The 21174-nt window shown below is 42.0% G+C and overlaps 1 protein-coding gene and 1 pseudogene across 2 annotated transcripts; one reads left to right on the top strand and one right to left on the bottom strand.

Annotated features, from left to right (window-relative positions):
* The first annotated feature begins 9669 nt into the window (after nt 1-9669).
* On the top strand, nt 9670-10721 carry LOC122474521 (annotated as a pseudogene).
* Nucleotides 10722-15210: 4489 nt separating this feature from the next.
* Nucleotides 15211-19409, bottom strand: LOC122474348 (procathepsin L-like). 2 transcript variants are annotated; one of them, XM_043565238.1, is made up of 7 exons: nt 19284-19409; nt 18872-18991; nt 18637-18771; nt 17983-18234; nt 17101-17263; nt 16362-16479; nt 15211-15420 (listed from the first exon to the last, which is right to left on the bottom strand). In XM_043565238.1, the coding sequence occupies exons 1-7, from the start codon at nt 19407-19409 to the stop codon at nt 15321-15323; spliced, it is 1014 nt and encodes a 337-aa protein (XP_043421173.1). In that variant the 3' UTR covers nt 15211-15320. The 2 variants fall into 2 exon arrangements, with proteins under 2 accessions (XP_043421173.1, XP_043421174.1); XM_043565239.1 differs by having other exon boundaries at nt 17983-18207.
* Nucleotides 19410-21174: the final 1765 nt, after the last annotated feature.

The raw sequence follows: 21174 nt of genomic DNA, 5'->3' as shown, positions 1-21174 counted from the left end.
CAGGATCAAGGAGCCATTTTCGTGCAGGTGCCTGTGGATGACCCTGGACAAAAAGAACATAGGCAAAGACAGCAGCCCTTTTGTTTGGTGCTGAATGAGCTCCATACATCTGTGCACTATGTGCATGAGGTAAGAGTGATGGAAACATCTTATCTTCGCCAAGGAAGATATGCAGAAGGCCAATGAGCACATGAGAAAGTGTTCACCACTATCAGCCATTAGAGGAATGCCAGTTTAAGCCAGGATGATCATCTTTACACACCTATTAGATAGGGTGAAATACAAAGAGTGATAACACTTAATGCTGGTGAGGATGTGGAGAAACTGGGCCACTCAGCCATTGCTGGTGGGAATGTAACATGGTACAGCTATTCTAGAATACGGTAGTGGTTTCTGATTTTTAATGTTTTGTTGAGATATAATTGAGATATAACATTGTATTAAAGTGTACAACATAATGATTTGACATATGTATAAATGGCAAAATGATCACCACAATAGCTTTAATTAATATCCATTACCTCACGAGGTTATAATTATTTGCACTGTGATGAGAACTCTTAGGTTTTCCTCTCAGCAACTTTCAAATATACAGTACTGTTCACCATAGTCTCCACACTGGTTATTACAACCCAAGAACGTATTTATCTATCGAATAACTGGAAGTTTATACCTTTTATCTTCCTGTCCCCATGTCCCCCACACAAAGCAGTTTCTTACAAAAGGAAACATTCTATTACCCTATGACTCAGCAATCGCACTCTTTGTTTACCCCTTTTCAATCATCGCCTCCTCCTTGAGAGTGTTTCAGGTGTCACTGACCAAACCTACCTCCAGGACCAAGCCCAACATCTCTTCCTTCATCTACAAGCCACAAAGATGTATTTAAAATGAGCACCTGCGGCACGCTCATTAGTATAAATGGAACAATTCCAAGACTGTCTATGCTATTTGACAAGATCCTTTCTCTTTTCTGAGGATGCCATCCTTAGAAATAGATAAGTCTGTAATGTCAAGAGGAGTATAAGAAGTCTGAGAGTGAGGCCAATAGCCAGAACCAGAGTGAATGGGTGTCATCACATTGGGGGTGATGACATCGCTCACAGAGAGGTTTGTCCCACACCTACTAAGCTACTGATTGAATCCAGCTGTGCTTGAAGAGAAACTGCCCTGTTTCCCATGCAAAGACAATAAACTACTTTCAAGCATATGGAGTTAGGTTTCTGTCATTTGAAACTGGAATAGTGATGTCTACTAGAGAAACCGGTACTTGGAAATAGAGTCTTACAAATAAAAGTCTGTACAGTGTGGATTGGCTGAGCTGTGATAGGGTGGATACAGTAAGGATACCACTGCCCTTATTAAGTAAGCTGAGAAGCTGGAAATGTCTGTTACAAGGTGGTTGACCTGTTACCTATTGTCCCTGGGGGTATAGACAACGCATAAACAGGCTGGAATATTAGGAAATTTGGCAGAAAAATGTGAGAATGTAGAATGTAGTGGTTACTCCTTGCTGCCTGCACTAAGATCCAGCAAGAAATGCACTTCCTTTACAGAGAAACTTCTACACATGCCAGCCAATCTGGAAACAGGGAAGAGAAGGATACCTTGTTAAGAGAGACCAGTTATGTGCACAATAATTAGAGATGTTTTAGATTCTGTTCATCTTTTTACCTGCAGGGTTAGAGGCACTAAATTCTCTGCCTCAGGCTAATGTTGGAATTGAAGCTAAAGATGAAACAGAATGTAAGATAGCAGGAGGAACAAACAGCTTTTTACCTCAGGCTTTTTTTTTTTTAATATTCTTTACATTTTGACCTCCTTCCCATTTCTCCCATCCACAGCCCCCGTGTCTGGAAACTTTTTTCTGTATCAATTAGCTTAGTTTGTTTTTCTTTGTTTGTTTGATTTTTGGTTTTTTGTTTTGATTCCACATATGGAAGAGATTATATAGTATTTACCTTTTTTCTTTATGCATTCATTCATTAATTGACATTTAGGCTGTTTCTATATCTTGACTCTTTTAAATAATACTGCAATGGATATGTAATACATATATCATTTCCAGGTAGTATTTTCATTTTCTATGAATAATATCCAGAAGTGGGCATTCTGGATGTTACACTAGTTCTATTTCTAATTTGGTGGGTATCTCTATATTGTTTTCCAAATGAACTGCACCAGTTTACATTTCCACCAACAGTATACAAGACAGTCCTTTTCTCCACATCCTTACTATGCTTTTTATTTCTTGTCTTTTTGATAACAGCCATCTTAACAGGCGTGAGGTATCATCTCAATGTGATTTGCATTTACTGGTGATTAACAACAATGAGCATATTTTCATGTACTTGTTGGCCATCCATGAATCTTCTTTGGAAAAATGTTTATTCATATCATCTATATATGTGTTAGTTTATTTCTGGGATTTCTATTCTATTCTGTTCCAACCATCTATGTGTTTGTTTTCTTGCCAGTAAGAAGGACATGGGTTTTCTCTGTATTATTTCTTACAATTGCATATGACTATAATTATCTCAAAAGAAAATGTTTAATGAAAAGAAAAAGCTTATCAGTATGTTGAGAAGCTAAATGAGTTAAGTGAGGGCCATTTCTTAGCCACTAGCATCCATTTCCTCTTGTCTTTGTAGGAGCAGTATGCTTTCTTTTGTGGTTTCTTCTTCCCCATCACATGCAGTCTTGTGGGGGAGGGGGCTATATTAAGATGCCTTTCCCTCCCTTAGACACGGGATGAAATATTGACAGACATTGTCTTCCAGGTTTTTCAATCTGGAAGCAGAATGATGCAAGGATGGAAGAAACAATGTGAATTCTTTTATTATAGCAACTGAGCCCTGACCACATTGCTGACTAGTTCCTGCTGCTTAGTTGCCAGATTTGCCCTGGATTCTAATTGTTTCAGTCCTGACATCTGTTTCTTTAGCATTGCTATCAACTCTGTCAACAACCAAGTATCTTCTCCAAAATTCTATTTAAAAAAACAAGAATCTAATTGGTTTGGATTACCTGCCTTTTACTCTTCAAAGATATCTTAAAATACCTGAGCTGTCAATTACCCTAGTTTCACATCATGTCAGTTTTCTTATTCTTTGCATATGGACTAACTTAGAGTTTGCCAACTCCAAAATTTCTTCATTGGGAAGTGCAACAAGGATTCAAAGACTCTCTCAGGCCGAAGTCACTGTGAAAGGAAATGCAGTTATATATTTAAAGCATGTAACAATGACTAACATATCACAAGTTGTTGACAACTACTACAAAGGTGGTGATGATGATGATGGTGATGATGATGGTTTCCTGGAGTGTAGAATGTCCGAAGCAAAAGTTGCAACTAACTTGCTCTTGTTGCTGATAAAGTGAAACCAGTGGAATAATGATCTTAATAAGTAGCTGATATACTTGTAATTTTCTGCTCATTTGAATACATATAATAATGATACTAACCATGTTGTAAGCATTTTTTTCTACTAAATAATTTAAAACATTTTCTGCATTTGCTTGAACATTAGTTTATTCATGAAATTCTTTCTTCATATATAGTGTGGAAGGAAAATTCACCTGCCTTGGATGGATTATCACAGATTATTACTTGGAAAAAGAAACAGAAAAATATATAAACAGAATTGGGAATATTTCTGCTCCATTTACTCATTTTTAATGTGACCAAAATGAGAGCAATTTTATGTATGGATATGCATTGCAAATCAAAAAGTGTCAAAATCTAAAGGAATTGGAAGTCATCATTTGGCTCTGCTGCCCATATTTTTAGTGCAACATGCAACCTTTCTTATTAATCAAGCACCTACTGACCCAGTCATTGACATAATAGGTTCAATGGTGTAGTAGACATGAACATGACTTTGAGGAGCTCAGCCTAGCCAGGATTACCAAAAACTTACAAACACTGTAACAGGTACCCTGATGACTTGTCCAGAAGCTATGGAAACACAAAGAAAAAATCCATTTGCTGACTTTTCATAGGGGACTGGGGAGAAGAGCAGGATTCCACCAGACATCCAAAGAGGTGGAATGGAAAGAAAGAGCATTCCAGGAGGAAGGCATAGCTTGACCAAGGCACTGAGGCACAGGAGAGCTCCTCGCAGCAACATCAGGTCTTCAGAGTGTGCGCTGATGGACTGCACTGTTTGTGGCATTGCGGCAGGGATGAGAGACGAGCCTGGAAATGCCATTTAGGGCCAGCAATAAAGAATGGCAGAAAACAAAGATAATGATGAGAGTGATGGTGCTCCTTCAGAATGGGATAAGAGAACAATGAGCCCAGGGATAACGCTGTGAAGGATTAAGTAGCCTGACAGTCATGGACAATTAATCAGAAACCACTTGCTATGACTTTACACCATGCTAAATTAAACATTTCCTGCCTGTATCACATAGAGGTTGGGAGGACTTGGACTGTTAGAGTGACATCACAAGTGCTCACTGTGGCCATCTCTTCTACTTCCTGTTAAATATCTAGAAACGATGTATTTCTTCTGTTAATGGATTATTCTGGTGCTACCTAGAGGATGTGAAATATTTAGAAACTATAATGAATATGATATTAAATTTAAAAGTGTGAAATTTTAAAGGACTCATAGTCTCTATAATTTGGAGTACAGAACCAGATAACTACCCACAATAAATGTTTGACTGAAGTAATAATTTTTAAGACATTTTCCCCAAAGCATAAACATAGTGTAAATCCTTGAAAGCAAGCACCATAGTAGAGTTTTTATTTTTTATGAAATGACTGGGGCATATAGCTTAGTAGAAATGAGGTCCCTCACATAGAGAAACAGACTTTACAAACAGAAAAGTCAAATACAGAAGTAAAACCAGCTTTTGCCCTGAGGCAAAGTCAGTTCCCACATCTCCCCCTCTTCTGCTCCTTCCCAGCAGGTGCACACGTCTTAGCTTCTCTGGGGGATCTTCTAACACTTTAGAAATACAGACTAAGAATCTGGAGGAAATTTTTATTGTTTTACAAATAAATATGAAATCAGTAACTAATTGTTCCCTTGCTGTTTTAAAGATTAAAAAATGTTATTTAAATCCTGTGTCAGCTGAGCATTTTTAGAATAATTTACAGAAGAAGAGAGTAAGGCCCCAATAGGAGGACAGGCTTCCCAGGAGCTCACCCTGAGTTCAGACCACTCTGTCCGCTGAGACCTGCCCTGTGGCTTCAGGTGAACCCAGGTTGCAGGCACTGGTGACCTGGAGAGGCTGGAGGTCAGGCTTTCCTTTCCCAGTTGCTTTTCCAAAGGAGGCTTACTGTCGCTGCTTATTTCCATCACATCAACAAACACAGATATAGTAGTCATACTTAGGACCCTATAGGCTTACTTAACCACTATACATTATGGTTCATTTCACTAATCTGGTGACCTGGCTCGCAGGAAGTAAAGAAATCAGTAGGGATTGCCTAGGTCCTCAAATTCTCAGATAAATATTTTCTGAATGAAGCAGGACCTTTGGAAGGATTTTCTGTGACCTCACAAGGAAGTAGTATTAAATTAGCCCTACTCTATGCTCATGCCTGACATGTATTATTTCCTTTAGTCTTCACAAGAATCCTCTGAGGAAAATCTATTGCCCCATGTGTTCACTGAGGAAACTGAGGCTGAGGGTGTTACAGAGCCTGCGGGCCCCACACCTGGAGAGCTGTAGAATGGCCATACTCGCCCAGCCCTGACTCTGAGTCCCTGTATGGAATCCCTTTGCAAACTGCTGTCCTGGAGCAGAGAGGTGCTGGAGACAACACATGAGTAAGATCACTGGGGTGTCTCAAGAATGTAGGTCTGGGGAAGGAGGTCCTGAACCGCTAGCTCACTGTCTAGCCATATGGAATCAAAACCAGTTGTCAGAGGGCAAATTCATAAATACTGATATACTTTATTTCTTGAAATAAATGTCTTTCTGAAACTTTTTAAATTAAAGCTGAAGAAAAGCATGTTAGACACTGAGGAACACAATATTCCATAACGCAGAGAGTGGGGAGGAAAACGCTAATTCTACATGCTGCCTTTACTCCCTTTTATTAAACCAAATTTTTCTGGAAATAACTCTTTTATGTTGGTTTTGAGAAAGGCTTGAGAGGGAAGAAGAATCTCTACCTGGGGGAGGCAGGACAGGAGCATTACAAAATGCCATGCCTTCTTAGGACACCCCTCCCTTCTGCCCCTTTCCCTGAAAGGACTTGAGCCTTGCCCAGTGCATACCCTGTTTGGGGGACTGCCTGACCTCTCCAGATTCTTCCATAACCCAGGGGCATCCCATCCTGACACAGTGATAATACCTCTCACTGTGGGCTCTGCATCCTCCACTTGAGCGACGTTTGTTCAGAATAAACAGGAACCACTAGACTAGATTATCCTGTTCTCATCCCTCCAGGAGATTTTCAACAAAAACACTAGGACTAAAGGACAGGCAGGGTGATGCTGAAAAGCCAGTTGGGGTTTTCCGGGTGAATTCTTTTCATGAACCATCCACTAACGCATAAATTCATGGTAATTAGTTGATGTGGGCCCTCCGGGAGGCACCGGATCCCTCCACAGGGCTGTCCCTGGTCCTCCAGCTCACCTCCCCTGGGGCCACTGAAGCAGGCACAAATTCCCCTGGGATAATTAGGGACCCAGGCATCACATGCCCCAGCAGCCCAGAGCTCCAGGGCACAGAGGCCCCGCCCACAGGAAGGATCAGCCAATTGCAGGGCAGGCAGGTGGTGGGGGCAGGGTTGCTAGGGCCAATCCCAGACCTTAAGTGGACAGCCTCCTACCCATCGTCAGGCTTCCTGGACATCCCCTGACTTGAAGGTGTGACTGAGCTGCACAACTACACCTGCCACAGGTGAGATCCCCAGAATTGGCATGAAGAGTGGGCCACCTCTGAAAACACTGGGGACAGCTGCCTTGGGGGTAGGGGGTTTGGGGCTCCAGGAGGCACTCTTCCAGGACCTGACCCCTCCAGACATGGCAGCTTGCCCCCACACACCAGGACTCAGGACTCCTCACTCCCTGCGCTGCCATTTACATGTTCTGGAAGCAGTAGGCATGTCACAGGGCAGGGAGTGGGAGCACTGCACGTCCCACAACCTCAGCCTTCCTCCACAGCCCATGTAAACACTCAGGAGGATAAATTCATTCTTTCTGCTCTTAGTGACTCTAACATCTCAGAAGGAACGATGGCTTTTTAAACGGTTTGGTCTAATCAGAAACTCATGTGTTTTCCTTTCCTAGGTTTTGAAACATGCACCCTTCCTTCTTCCTGGCTGCCCTTTGCCTGGGAATAGTGTCAGCTGCTCCACAAGTCAAACAGAGCTTAGATGAACAATGGTCCCAGTGGAAGGCAACACACGGGAAACTACATAGCATGTTTGGTAACATTTAAGCTGTCCAGAGGGACCCCTGAAGAGAACATTCCATGCTGGTGTGAGTTCATAGCAGGGAGTGGCTTCTTGAGGCTGCTCTTACCAAGGCAGTAAACAGGGTACTGTGACTGCCCACAGTGTGAACATACATGTGGTTGCTGGAGAATAACTCCCAGAAGCATCAGGCATTCCTGGCTGTGGTTTCTCCTCCTCTCTTTGAGCACATACACTAGGTGCACATCTGGTGGTTTTAAATAGAAATAAAGATGGTAAGTTATATGTTTGTCTCCAGGATGAAGAAGGACAGAGGAGAGCAGTGTGGGAGAGGAATATGCAAATGATTGAACAGCACAGTCGGGAACACAGCCAAGGGAAACACAGTTTCATGATGGCAATGAATGGTTTTGGCGACATGGTGCAACATGACAGACCCATCACAAACAATCGCTTTTAACTAACCCTCCGTCATCTTATTTCCATTGCTAAAAGGCTTATAATTGCTGACATATTACAACTATTCACCCTCCTTCTAAAACCATCATTGTTCACTGTTCAGCGCATACTAAGAAAGCTGATGTTGCATCTTTAGAAAATGATAGGGTTGGCAGAGCTGTAAGTATGCACCCCAAACAGGCCCCCTTGTTCTTTCTCCACCCAGTTGTGAACCCTGCCTTTATCCCTGACTGACAGTATTCATTACCCGGCAAATGCCCCACAGTCTACAAAGGACAGTCAGATACAAAAAGGTGTCAAACAACTATCAGATGGATTATGCAGTGGGCCAAATGGACTTCCTAGAGCACCCTTTCTTTTGACCCTGTGGCTTACACTTACCACCCACCAAATTGGACGCAAAGATAATGAAGGACCAAAAAGACAGTTGGATTTGCCCAGGCATCCACAACATTCCTGACCAAATGATTTCCCAGTGAACGATTTGTAAATCCCGGGAAATCTCTGGAAGAAATCAGCACACCCCAGGAAGGCTTCCTAGGCCCACCTGCCCTCTGTGGTTGTATAGATGGATTTGATATATTTGCCCCAAGCCCTGTGCTATTCTCACTGTTTGGTCACTGTCTGCATGCTCAGCAGATGGGCTGATGCTCTCTGACTAGATGTGGCACTGCCACAGCAGGCAATAAAGAAACTAACACTTCCATTTCTCCTTATGGAGAAATGCCATTCCTTATGGTTTGAATCAGACAAGAAATTCTTTTTACAGAAGGTGTAATCCACCTGCTTGCAAAATCTCTGGGGTACACATTAAAATTTCATACCATATATTATCTTCAATTATCAGGGCAAATGGAACATTAAAATCTAGACATAAGATGGATTGTAAGATAAATATCAGGAAATTAACCATGAAAGGCCAAACACTTTGCTCCTGAGCCTTACCAGGATCCAGAATGTTCCAAACAGGGGACACGGACTGACCCCTTTTGAAAGAGTGTTTGGTTGTCAAAGCCTACTGGCATCTCTAAATCTTCCATCCGTGGCTGGACAATGTGATGCTATGACTAACTCGAGATGAGGACTCTCTAGTACACCTGAAGCACCTTGCCAACAGAGAAAAGAGGCATGGCCTCCACCGACTGGTGAGGCTGACCACATCTGTCCACCAGAAGACCAGGTGGACCTCAAGATCTTTGGAAGAAGACGTGTGCAGTCACCTCACTGGGAAGGACCTTATGAAGTGCTGCTCACCAGCTACATTGCTATCAGAAGAAAAACCCTCCTGGATTCTTGGAAGCCATGTCAAAATCAATTTTATTTCAGAACGAGGTTTAATATCAGAAGTAAACTGATGCAACATTAGAACTTAGGATTTCTCTGTTAAAAAGGACAAAACATTTTCTTAAGAGTGTTAGTTTGGGGCACCTGGGTGGCTCAGTCAGTTAAGCATACGACTTTGGCTCAGGTCACAATCTCATAGTTCGTGGGTTTGGGCCCCATGTCGGGTTCTGTGCTGACAGCTTAGAGCCTGGAGCCTGCCTCACATTCTGTGTCTCCATCTCTCTCTGCCCCTCCCCTGCTCATGCTCTGTGTGTGTCTCCCTCTCTCTCAAAAATAAATAAACATTAAAAAAATGTTTTAAAAAGAGTCTCAGTTTGCTTATTACAAAAAATTATAAACAAAGTTTTTTCTTCTCTTTAATGGCCAATGGCCTAAAAATACAAATTTTCTATGCTTTGTCTTTATCAGATTATTCAAGAAAACTGAGTCTTAATATTAAAAGGGCTAAAGTTTGTTCACTATTGTATAACCTGCAGCATTTGCCTTTAAAATCTTTTATTCTTGGCCCTCCTCTCTCCGGGCGTCTTCATGAGAGTGACATCTTCCTTACACTCTGCATGGCAATCATTGATATGCATCCCCATGATGCCCAGGGAAGACAAGGTGACCCAGAAGTCCAAGTACTTCCTTAAGATCATCCATCTTTTGGACGATCATCCTTCATTGTGGGAGCAGACAACGTGGGTTCCAGGAAGACGCAGTAGGTCCACATGTGTTTGCATGGGAACACTGTGGTGCTGCTGTGGCATGATCCCCATGATGTATGAGGTCATCTGAGGGCATCTGGAGAACAACCAGTTCTGGAGAAACTGTTGCCTCATATCTGGGTGAATGTGGGCTTTGTGCTCACCAAGGAGGACCTCACCGAGATCAGGGACATGCTTCTGGCTAAGGTGCCAGCTGCCGCCCGTGGTGGTGCCATAGCCCTGTGTGAAGTCACTAGCCCAGAACACTTGTCTGGGGCCGAAGAAGACCTTCTTCTCCCAGGCTTTAGGCATCACCACTAAAATGTCCAGGGGCACCACTGAAATCCTGAGTGATGTGCAGCTGATTAAGACTGGAGACAAAGCGGGGGCCAGCGAGGCCACACAGCTGAATGTGCTGAGAAACTCCCCCTTCTCCTTTGGGATGATCACCAGCAGGTGTTTGACAATGGCAGCATCTACAACTGTGAAGTGCTTGACATCACAGAGGAAACTACATTCTCACTTCCTGGAGGGCGTCTGCAGTGTTGCCAGTGTCTGTCTGCAGATAGGTCACCTGGTTGTTGCCTCACTGCCCCATCCTATCATCAATGGACACAAGCAGGTTCTGGCTTTGTCTGCATGGACTGGTTACAGCTTCCCACTTGCTGAAGCCATCACCACCACTGCTGTACCTGCTGCTGCCCTCAGCCCTGGCCAAAGCTGAAGCATAGGAAGAGTCAGATGAGTTGCATGAGGATATGGGATTTGTTGGTCTCTTGATTAATCACCGAAAAGCAACCAATTCAGCCCATTTTATTTGTGGAACAAGGGAATAAAGGCTCACTTCTCTTCAAAAAGGAATCTTTTATTGTCACTTGGGTTGAATAGTTAAATATTGTTGCATAATGATATGTGATCCTATTTAATCAAATGTTCAAATATTTTGATGTTTTGTAACACACACTTTCCAAAATCAAATTCTAAAATGAAGTATTTTGACCACAATGCAATTAAAATATTCCAGAGGATCCATGGAACGTTTTCAAGAGATTTGGTCTTTTATAAAAGGAAGATATTACACAAATTAGGCTTATTTCTTATGTTAAATTACATAGGAAGCAATGTCAAATAACGGATACTAACACCCCTAGATTATATTTACGTAGAAATATGTTAGGAAAATAAGTGTTTTAGAAATTGTATGCAACTCCTAGAAATCTGATATGTCCTGAGATGTTACTGTCGTGTGTCACAGAAACCACCAATTTCCTTGTCAACAGCCTTGTCATGATCTCTCATCAGATCTTTAACCTTGGACATTTTAAGTCTTTTATCATTTATAGACAGTTAGACTTTTACTCAAATGCTTTTATGAAAGCTTCTGCAAATGTGTTTCATCTGCAATGAGACCAATGGAAGAAACTCTTGCGTACAGATTTCTGATAACCTCAAGATCATAAAGCTGAACTGGGTAAGAATTTCCAGAATAAATGGAAGATCTGGATTCAAGCAGAAGAAGAATTAATAACATGAGACTGGATGAACATAGGATGATTATCATTTTTATAGGTATTTTTGAAGCATTTCTGATCTTTAAATGTTTTTTCCAGTATTAAAAAAACTGTTTTAAGCTATAACTTGAAAAAAGCAGCTGTTTGATAAAACATGCCTTTGTGAACAGACTGGGACACTTATCTTTTTCTCCCTACCTGATCTGTCCAGAATTCAAAAACTTTCAGTGAGTATTCTCATATGTTCATGACAATATGTTAATTTGCATAAGTTGAATAAGGATCTGCTCTCCTTGTAACAGAACGTATTTGGAAACTCTGGTTACATCACCAAGGCTTTGACAGAAATGTCATATTCAAGCGGGGACTTGCACAGACACAGATATGACCAGACTGCTTGAAGGAACTCAGGCAGACTTTATGGAGCCAATAAAGCCCATTGGAAAAACAGCCTGATACTTATATCTGGGTCTATAAGCAAGGCAGTCAGTTTTTATACATTGTGACAAAGAGACAACAAATTCATGATGAATTAACAGGATGAAGAAAACAGATGTTTGGGACTGTTAATTAGTAAACAATCCTAAGAAACTTTTTCTCATAAGCTATGATTTACAGCAGTTTCATCATCAGGCCAACTTAAAAAAAAAAAAGCAACTATTACACTTTGCAAACAAATTGGTCTTAATTTGGCTGTCCTTGGTAAAAATGAGGGTGATTATAGAAAGAAACATTATGTTTCAATAACACACCATTGTGGATATTACAGTCTAATAGAGTTCACTATGAACTGGACGAGATCCTAATTTCTTCTAGTTTCCTCTGAAGCGTGGCCACAATCTCCAAACTAATATTTTCTACTTTTTTTCTATCCTTTTGACTTGGAATCACTGGATACCCAAAACTCCCCTTTTCCTGAAGCCCTGCAAATGGAATATGAACAACTTGATGTAACCTTCTGAGAAATCACTGCAAAACTCATATGTAGACAATCTTCATGCCGGTTCCTCTATGAGCCTCTCAGAAAGTCTGTCAGCCTGCCACTACCTACCTACCTTATCTGCCTAAAGATGCGTTAAGCCCAGCATCTAGAGATTCTTTCAACTGGCTAGCCTTGGAACTCAGAAACTGGTTTATAACTGGATCCTTTTATTAACCATTATCTTTCTTGTATTGCCATAGAATTGCCTCTTATTTATTACCTGATCATTTGAAGCAGAGGCCTCACTCTAAGAAGATACCTGCATTGCCTCTTCCTGAAATGAATTTGACTGAACTGACTCACTGTCAGAACAAAGAGACTGGATTAAGGAGATAAAACTATCTATCAGCTCAACTTTGAATGCGTGAATCTTCCAAGAAAGTTATAGAGGAAGGAACCACCTAAAAATGTGGACCAAAAATCTGGACTTACTTGGCTGGGTGACAAAACCAAGCTTTCTAGCTACTAGAGCCAAATCAGAAGACTCTGAAATTAGCTATTTTTAAAACTTGTGCTGCTCTTAAAGACTGACAGGACAACAAGAAAAAAGGACACGTATGAACATTAACACTGTCAATTAACACTCCAGACTTTGAAAAGTACAGGTTTCAAGCTAACATTGTCTATCCCCACTGCTTGCTTTCTTTCTTTCTTTCTTTCTTTCTTCTTTCTTTCTTTCTTTCTTAGCAACAGAGGGACAGAGAGAGGGAGAGAGGGAGAGAGAGAGTTGGGGGTCTCACCCAAAGCAGGGCTCGAGCTCACATGATATGTGACTCAGACTCATCAACTGTGAGGTCATGACCTGAGCTGAAGTCAGATGCTTAAGGACTGAGCCACCCAGGCACCCCTGCTTCTTTATTTCATGTGGTAACAAAGCATATAAAGGGCTCCCACCAAAATGATTAGAATCATATTGACTTGGATACCTGGCTCTTCTGTCACTGTGCTTGGTGACAGAATTTGTTCAGAAAATTGTGCCACACAACATGCCTGTTGAAGAATCATAGAAAATCGGATGATACATCAGAATTCCAGGTTCTTTTCAGCATTAAAGATCTTATTTCCAAATTTCCGAGATGGTGAATTAGACAAGGCAATCCTAAATCTGTCTATGATAATGGAGCAAGGAGGGTTCAATACCACTATGCATGCTTTGAAAACACTCCAGTCAGAAGGTAACAGCTTGGCCTCTGGGGATCTCCAAAGTCATGTTCTAGATGCCGTGACTGCTCAGCAGGGGGTGCTTGTGCAATCATCAGTGGAAAATATTGCTTTTATCTAAACCAAATGAAGCATATAATGTCTACTCAAATCTTCCTTTAAAAAGGAATTAATATTTCCCATCAGATAAATGAAACACATTTAATTGAGCAGATCTATTTCCAGGATTGTGGGACTCGTTTCATGAGGTGTGGGGAAATGTGTTCTCTTCTGTTTATTCATCCTCTTGATTTTTTTTCCCAAATGTTTTGAGTATAAATGACACATGATGTTACTGTAGTTTCAGGTGTACAACATAGTAACTTGCCAACTGTATACATTATGTTGTGCTCGCCACAAGTGTATCTACCCCCACCCTACATTGCTATTACAATACCGTGTACTATATTCCCTTTGCTGTGCCCTTGATTCCTGTGACTGATTCATTCCATACCTGGAAGCCTGTAACCCCACCCTCGTTCACCCATTCATTCATCCTCCAGGGGATCTATGCTTTTCTTATTCTTTGTAGATTTTTTACCGCTCAGGTATGAACTGGATTTCTCTCTCCACAGTCACCTGCTCAGATAGTTAGTATGTGAACTTCCAGGGGAGTTTCAGAGGAAGAAATTGTGGGGGCCCAGGGATGTCACCCCAGAAGGTACCACATGGCATATTGACAATCTTGAGTTGAAGCTATTTGAGACACAGATGCTGCAAGGACACCCAGGCTGTCATATGTCTCCCCTGAAAGCATAAAATGAGCATTCCCATATGAAAGGTCCCCTCCCTGTACTACAAGGTAAAGAGACATACTTATCAGCAGAGATGGGCTTCAAAGCTGAGAAAGTTGTAGAAACAAACCTTGTTACTTTTTCACTCATATACAAACTCAGCCCAGATGCCACTTGGAATTCCTGCAATTTAAAGCTTCCACACACCTCTTCTCTTTTTCCTGTCAATTCCTCACAAATAATTGTCATTGTCTAAAATGTGTAAAAACTGCCAAAAAAACACCTACCTGCCTTGGCCATTCTGGGGGGGGCTCAAATTCATTACTGGGCTTCCCTAGTTGTGTAATAAAACTTTGAGTGATTTTTTTCTACTGTTTACCTTATGTCAATTAAATTCTTAAACCAGTTTGAAGAATTATGGGGGAAATGAGGACATTTTATCCTCCCTCCAAAACCATTGAATTTTTTACTGTAAAGAAGTTTTTGTATTAAAAACCAAATCATGCCTCAACATATGCAAGTAAATTTTATTTTAAAAGGTAAAAATTTTATGCAATGTTTTAAAACATGAGCCTTCAGGGGGGCCTGGGTATCTCAGTCGGCTGAGCATCCGACTTTGACTCAGGTCATGGTCTCTTGGTTTGTGGGTTTGAGCCCTACATTGGGCTCTGTGCTGACAGCTCATAGTCTGGAGCCTGCTTCGGATTCAGTGTCACCCTCTCTCTCTGCCCCTCCCCTACTCACACTCTGTATGTCTCTCTCTCTCTCTCTCTCAAAAATAAATCAAAAAATTAAAACACGAACATTCAAAAGTTATTAAGCAAGTTAATCACACACCACTGATTAGAGCAGGGATTAAAAAAGTAGTTTCGTCACCAATGAACAGTCACAGAATCCAACCACAACTTGGATCTTCAGTGATCAAGTGTTTTATCCCCCACAATAAGATGTGATCAACTCTACAATAAAATCCATTTCCTGGATATTCTGTTGCCAGTCAAGGCCTTCTTCATCACCATCGTCTCACACGATAGGAAAGCTGGCCTTGGTGGCGATTCCACAATGGTTGTCCCGGTCTTTGGCCATTTTTATGTAGCCGTCCATGCCCCAGTCAGTGCCCCAGCTGAAAGAAGAGAGAGTTTTCCAACTATTACAAACAATCAAAAACATGTATCTTTTTGAACAAGAACATCTGATACTGAGCAGTGCACCAGAGACCAGGACAGATTCAGGAAGAACCAGGAGAGACTGTTCTTGTTCATGGTTGAGTTCTAACCCAGCACAGAATTCTATCCCCAGACCTTTCACAAAACTGCAACGTGAGCAAGAAAAGGAAAATTTTGGCACCCAGATGTGTTATAGAAATTTTTTAAAATTACAATTTAGAAATACAGTGGTACCAGTGTGCCTGGGTGGCTCAGTCGGTTGAGTGTCCGACTTTGGCTCAGGTCATGATCTCACAGTCTGTGAGTTCAAGCCCCACGTCGGGCTCTGTGCCGACAGCTCAGAGCCTGGAGCCTGCTTCAGATTCTGTGTCTCCCTCTCTCTGCCTCTCCCCTACTCATGCTCTGTCTATCTCTGTCCCAAAAATAAATAAAAACATTTTAAAAAATTGAAAAAAAGGGGCGCCTGGGTGGCGCAGTCGGTTAAGCGTCCGACTTCAGCCAGGTCACGATCTCGCGGTCCGTGAGTTCGAGCCCCGCGTCGGGCTCTGGGCTGATGGCTCAGAGCCTGGAGCCTGTTTCCGATTCTGTGTCTCCCTCTCTCTCTGCCCCTCCCCCGTTCATGCTCTGTCTCTCTCTGTCCCAAAAATAAATAAATAAACGTTGAAAAAAAATTGAAAAAAAAATACAGTGGTACCAAAACTATATTAGGACTCTAGCAGGTGAGGCAATATCTTAACGTTGTCATTATATGACTATGTCTGTGTTCCCCCCTAGATGGGGTAAACACTGCTGGGATTTCAGAAGTGTGCTCAAGGGTTGGGGGACCTGCGTCCAAACACTGGTTCCAAAAAATATTCCCTTTTCAAATTCAAAAGTACGTATTCCTGGATTTTCATACCTGTTCTTGACAAACCAATATTTTTGGTTATCGGATTCTTTTCCTTGAAAGCCATAGCCAACCACCAGAACACCGTGATTCAGGTCTTCACTGCTGCACTTTGGATCATAATAAATGCCTGGGGAGTAATATTCAGTGCTGAGGTGAGGATTCCCACGTGACATGTGATAGTAACCCAGCCTAGCAACCACAGTAGGGGAGGCATTTCAAAATTCAGTTGTGATATGAATTCAGATGAGATTTAAAAGTCAGATACTTTTGTTTAGCTTGGGGGTGGGGGTGGGATTTAGGCCCTCATCTAACACCAGGAGAAATACTAACAGTCACAATCTCTTTTGAAAATACTACATCTACCCTAGGATGTCTGCCTAGGGAAACAGCAGAGAACATAAAATTGCTTGAGCCAAGGACTTCTTTCCAGTGTTAACTTCGATAGCAAAATTCTTTAAAAGTTTTTAAGGTCTAACAATTGGAAAAAGGTGAAGTAAATTCTACCCATCGAATTATGTAGCCATTTAAATATATTTGTGATATACGTAAACTCCTGGGGATTTTGGTCAAGTCATGGCATACAGAAACAGCAGGCATAAATATTACGTGTACAGAACGAACAACTATGTTAAATCCACACACCCCAAAATTCTACACTGAATTCTACGTACCAAAGTGTCACTCTTGCTGTTTCTTAGGGTGGTTTTCCAATTTTTCTACCTATATTTCTACATCAACGAATACTTACCTTGTTTATAGAACCGGAAGGTATCCAGGCTTGCATCAATAGTCGCAGAGACGGGCCCCACCTTTCGTAGTACCATCATAAGGATCTTCTCCCGCTGAGGGATTGTGTGAAAGGCAGTGATATTGGCAGCAGAATGCTCAGGCCTGTATTTGCAGGGTCCATCCTTTGAATGGTAAAGGAAAAGAAACTTGATTACTGCCATCCACTTCCTGTGGAACATGACTTCAAGACAGGTTGCAGGTGAAAGATTTCCAAGTCAAGTTTGTTGTGAAGCAACCCAGGAGGTGAAAGGGTATTTATTATTTTAAAATTGAAAAACTGGTGTGAAGGCTGCTGGTGGCTCAGTCGGTTAAGTGTCCAACTCTTGATTTCAGCTCAGGTCATGATCTCACAGTTGTAGGATACAGCCCCGTGTTGGGGTCTGTACAGAGCATGGAGCCTGCTTGGGATTCTCTCTCTCCCTCTCTCTGTTTCTGTACCTCTCCCCCTTTCATGTTTTCTCTCTCTCTCTCTCTCTCTCTCCCTTTCTCACTCTCAAAATTAATAAATAAATAAACTTAAAAAAAAGCAAAGCTAATTGGTGTGGATTCAATGAAACACTTGTGGTCTACCTGTCCATAAGAAGTTTTTCACCCTGGAGAAATCTGTACCCTATATAGAAAGGTATGCATATCTCCATGTAACGTAGAAATAAAAACAGCTATATGGTAACCATCTAAGCAGAGAACTGTGTCAGGCAAATACCGTTTAATGACAGTCCTGACAGTCTGCAGATAGTCTACACTTGAAAATGAGAATGTTAAATATGGTGTCTGTTTTCTTCAAAAGCATTTAGCTCTAAGGGCAGAGCTGGAATGATGACAAGTGAGGAGCTCCACTCACTCTTGCAACATATGGATAGGATTCCTCTGTGTCCAGGCCTCCGTTGTTCTTAACATACTGGAAGGCATTACTCATTAGACCACCATTGCAGCCCTCATTGCCTTGAGGCCAAGAGCAGTCCAGGAGGTTCTGCACACTCAAGGAAACACGTTTGCCAGTTTTCCGGAACATCTGTACTTCAAGGGCACCAGCTGCACTAAAAGCCCAGCCAGAAGCACACCGACCCTGGAAACAAATTATAAAGGTCTCAATCTACAAAACAATTAACAAAAGTGACAACAGACCATCTATACAAAAACTTTTAAAACATAGCAATGGTGGGGTGCCTGGGTGGCTCAGTTGGTTAAACGTTTGACTTCAGCTCAAGTCATGATCTCAGGGCTTGGGGGTTTAAGCCCTGCATCAGGCTCTGTGCTGACAGCTCAGAGCCTGGAGCCTGCTTTGGATTCTGTGTCTCCCTCTCTCTCTTGCCCTCCCCTGCTCATGCTCTCTCTCTCTGTCTCTCTCTCTCTCTTTCAAAAATAAATGAACATTAAAAACAACAACATAGCAACACCATATTGTTCCACAGCAGGAAACCATAGCAGGGGGCCACTTTCTTTTTGGCTTTCCTCTTGGAGAGAGACCTGATGAGTAGTCATCTTTGATACTCACAGGACTTACAGTGGACGTCTGTTTTCTCTCGACAGGTACAGAGGTGTCAGCACAGAAAGGGACTTTAAACACTTCCCCATTCTCACTCTTCTGCATTTTAAGACCGATCATCATGTGCCTGAATTCTTCATTGGTCTTCAGGGAAAAGAAAGTAGAATGTTTACAAACATGAGATTTTGGGGAGAAAGTACTGAGAGAAAGAACAAAATATTCAGCAAATCCATGCCACGCTCACCATGTCACCAAAGCCATTCATTGCCATCAAAAAGCGGTGTTTCCCTTGATAGTATTCCTGATTGTGCTGTATAATCATTTTCATATTCTTCTCCCACACTGCTCTTCTGCATTCTTCAACCTAGAGGCAAACATATAACTTATCACCTTTATTTCTATTTAAAACCAACTGACCTGCTCCAAGTAGATGTGCTCACAGAGAGGAGGAGAAGTCACAGCCAGGGATGGCCTGATGCTTCTGGGAGCTGTTCTCCAGCAACCACACAGCAGGACATATGCCCACACTGTGCGCAGTCACGGTGCCCTGCTTACTGCCTTGGTACGAGCGGCTTCAAGATGCAACTCTGTGTTACAAACTCCCACCAGTACGGACATTCTCTGTGGTTCCTCTGGATAGTTTAGATGTTACCAACCATGCCATATTGCTTCCCATGTGTCTCCTTCCACTGGATCCACTGTTCATCTAAACTTTGATCAAGCTCTATAGTAGCTGAGACTATTCCCAAGCAAAGAGCAGTCAGGAAGGCAAAAGGATGCATGTTTCAAAACCTAGGAAGTGAAAAAAAAATGAGAATCTGATTAGACTGATCTGTCTAAAAATCCATCCTCCTTTCTTCTAGATGTTAGAGCCACTATGGTGGAGTAAAAACATTGAATTTATCCTCCCAAATACTTACACAAGGATTAGTCTAGCCCCACTGGGGATGCTCACCTAATCATGCAGCTGTGCAGATGCCCTCAGCAGATGTAGCCCCAGGGCTCTCTGGTGGTGGGTGGGGGCTCCGAGGCCACCCACTTAAAGCCTTGGGGTTTGGCCTGATTGGCCTGTCCATACCGCCAGTACACTGTAATCTTCCCAATCTGCTTTTGTTTCCCAAGCTGATGACTTCTATTCTGATGTTTTCTTGATGATAATTGCTTGTTCTTTACAGAAGAAAAACTTGTTGACAATGGTCTGGGCTCACTTTCCTGTCAAATGGTCCTTAACTGGTTTGACTAAAACAATAGAGCAGTTGCAGTGGTCCAGCTAAGGGTCCAAAAGAAAAAGCTCATGCTTATTCAACAAAGAAAATAATGTTAAACTTCCATTTAGTTGATGCCATTATAAGATATGAAAAAAGTGTGTATTGAAGGCACACTGAAATATATTTAGTGGTGATTTAGTGATCTGTGTCCCTGCATGTCAAATCTGAGGACAGGGAGCTGGGAGGAGCTTGGGACTCCCCTTATTTCATTCTCAGAAGCTACATATCAAAGATTCAAAGCCACTGGTGGAATGGCATCCGGGTGACCATCATTCCATAGGCAGGGGACAGAGGAACTATTGGGATCTCTAGCCTGTGACCTGAGAACCCCTTTCTTCTGTTTCTCATTCTTTCCTGATTGCCTTTCCACTGGAAGGTTACATGCTTGGGCCTGTCTCAGGGGGAATCCAGGTGTGCTTTCCATTTTCTAGCATCCCCTAAAGTACTCTGTAGAGCTCTGGCCCTACTTGGGGAACGTGGGAGCACTCACTGGGTTGCATTGGACTCTGGGAAAATAGGCTTCAGCAACTGGAAGGCTGAGCGATCAAAAGGAGAAAAGCCATATGATTATTTTAATAGATGCTTTTTAAAAATAAAAAGAAACATGCTATTTCAAATCAGTGGGAAGAGAATGGTCAATAAGTAGCTAGTCATCCAGGAAAAATTAGAAGCAGATCCACAAAACGTATTACTGATGGATTCCAGAATTCAACATAAAAAAACAAAAGTATGAAAGTATTAAAAACATAAAAGAAAATGTATTTATGACCTTACACGGGACCAAAGACACTAAGCACAAAGTGTAAAGAAAAGATAGATGTGATTACGTCAAAATGGGAATTACACCCCACGAACAAAGTTAAAAGACACTCCACAGCACAGGAGAAAAATGTTTGTAATGTGTAACACAAAGTGCACATCAAAGATCATACCTATTAAGAGGGAAAAGATACATCACTTCAGAGAGATAAACTAAGGATATAAGACTACAGTTTGTGAAGAGAAAATACAAATAGTAGATGAAGCCATGGGAGACGGTGAGCCTCCCTGAGGATCAGGAAATGAGAAGAACATGGCCCATCCGTTCTCAGCAGATGCACAATAATCAGCAGCGAATGATCCTTTCAGATGTCCTCAGGTGCTGGGACACGGCCCTCTTCTGCCTGCTGGAGAGACAGATCACAGGATGGCCACGGGACGGCAACGTGGCAGCTCTGTGGACTTTGAGAAGTTTAGATAAGCAGGCCCTCTGACCTGCGGGGTCAGCAGGGAAACCTAG

This window comes from Prionailurus bengalensis, chromosome D4 (assembly GCF_016509475.1).
Source record: "Prionailurus bengalensis isolate Pbe53 chromosome D4, Fcat_Pben_1.1_paternal_pri, whole genome shotgun sequence".
Lineage (NCBI taxonomy): Eukaryota > Metazoa > Chordata > Mammalia > Carnivora > Felidae > Prionailurus > Prionailurus bengalensis.
The sequence above is the reverse complement of the archived record's forward strand: the minus strand, read 5'-3'. Positions and strand labels throughout refer to the sequence as shown.

What these genes read in the sequence shown, in the direction of transcription:
- LOC122474348 (XM_043565238.1), bottom strand. Translation starts at nt 19,409, where the DNA reads ATGCATCCTTTTGCCTTCCTGACTGCTCTTTGCTTGGGAATAGTCTCA. An exon ending in CCTATCCATATGTTGCAAGA is followed by an intron (nt 17,264 to 17,982) that starts GTGAGTGGAGCT and finishes TACCATTCAAAG; the next exon opens with GATGGACCCTGCAAATACAG. An exon ending in TATTGGTTTGTCAAGAACAG is followed by an intron (nt 15,421 to 16,361) that starts GTATGAAAATCC and finishes CTCTTCTTTCAG; the next exon opens with CTGGGGCACTGACTGGGGCA.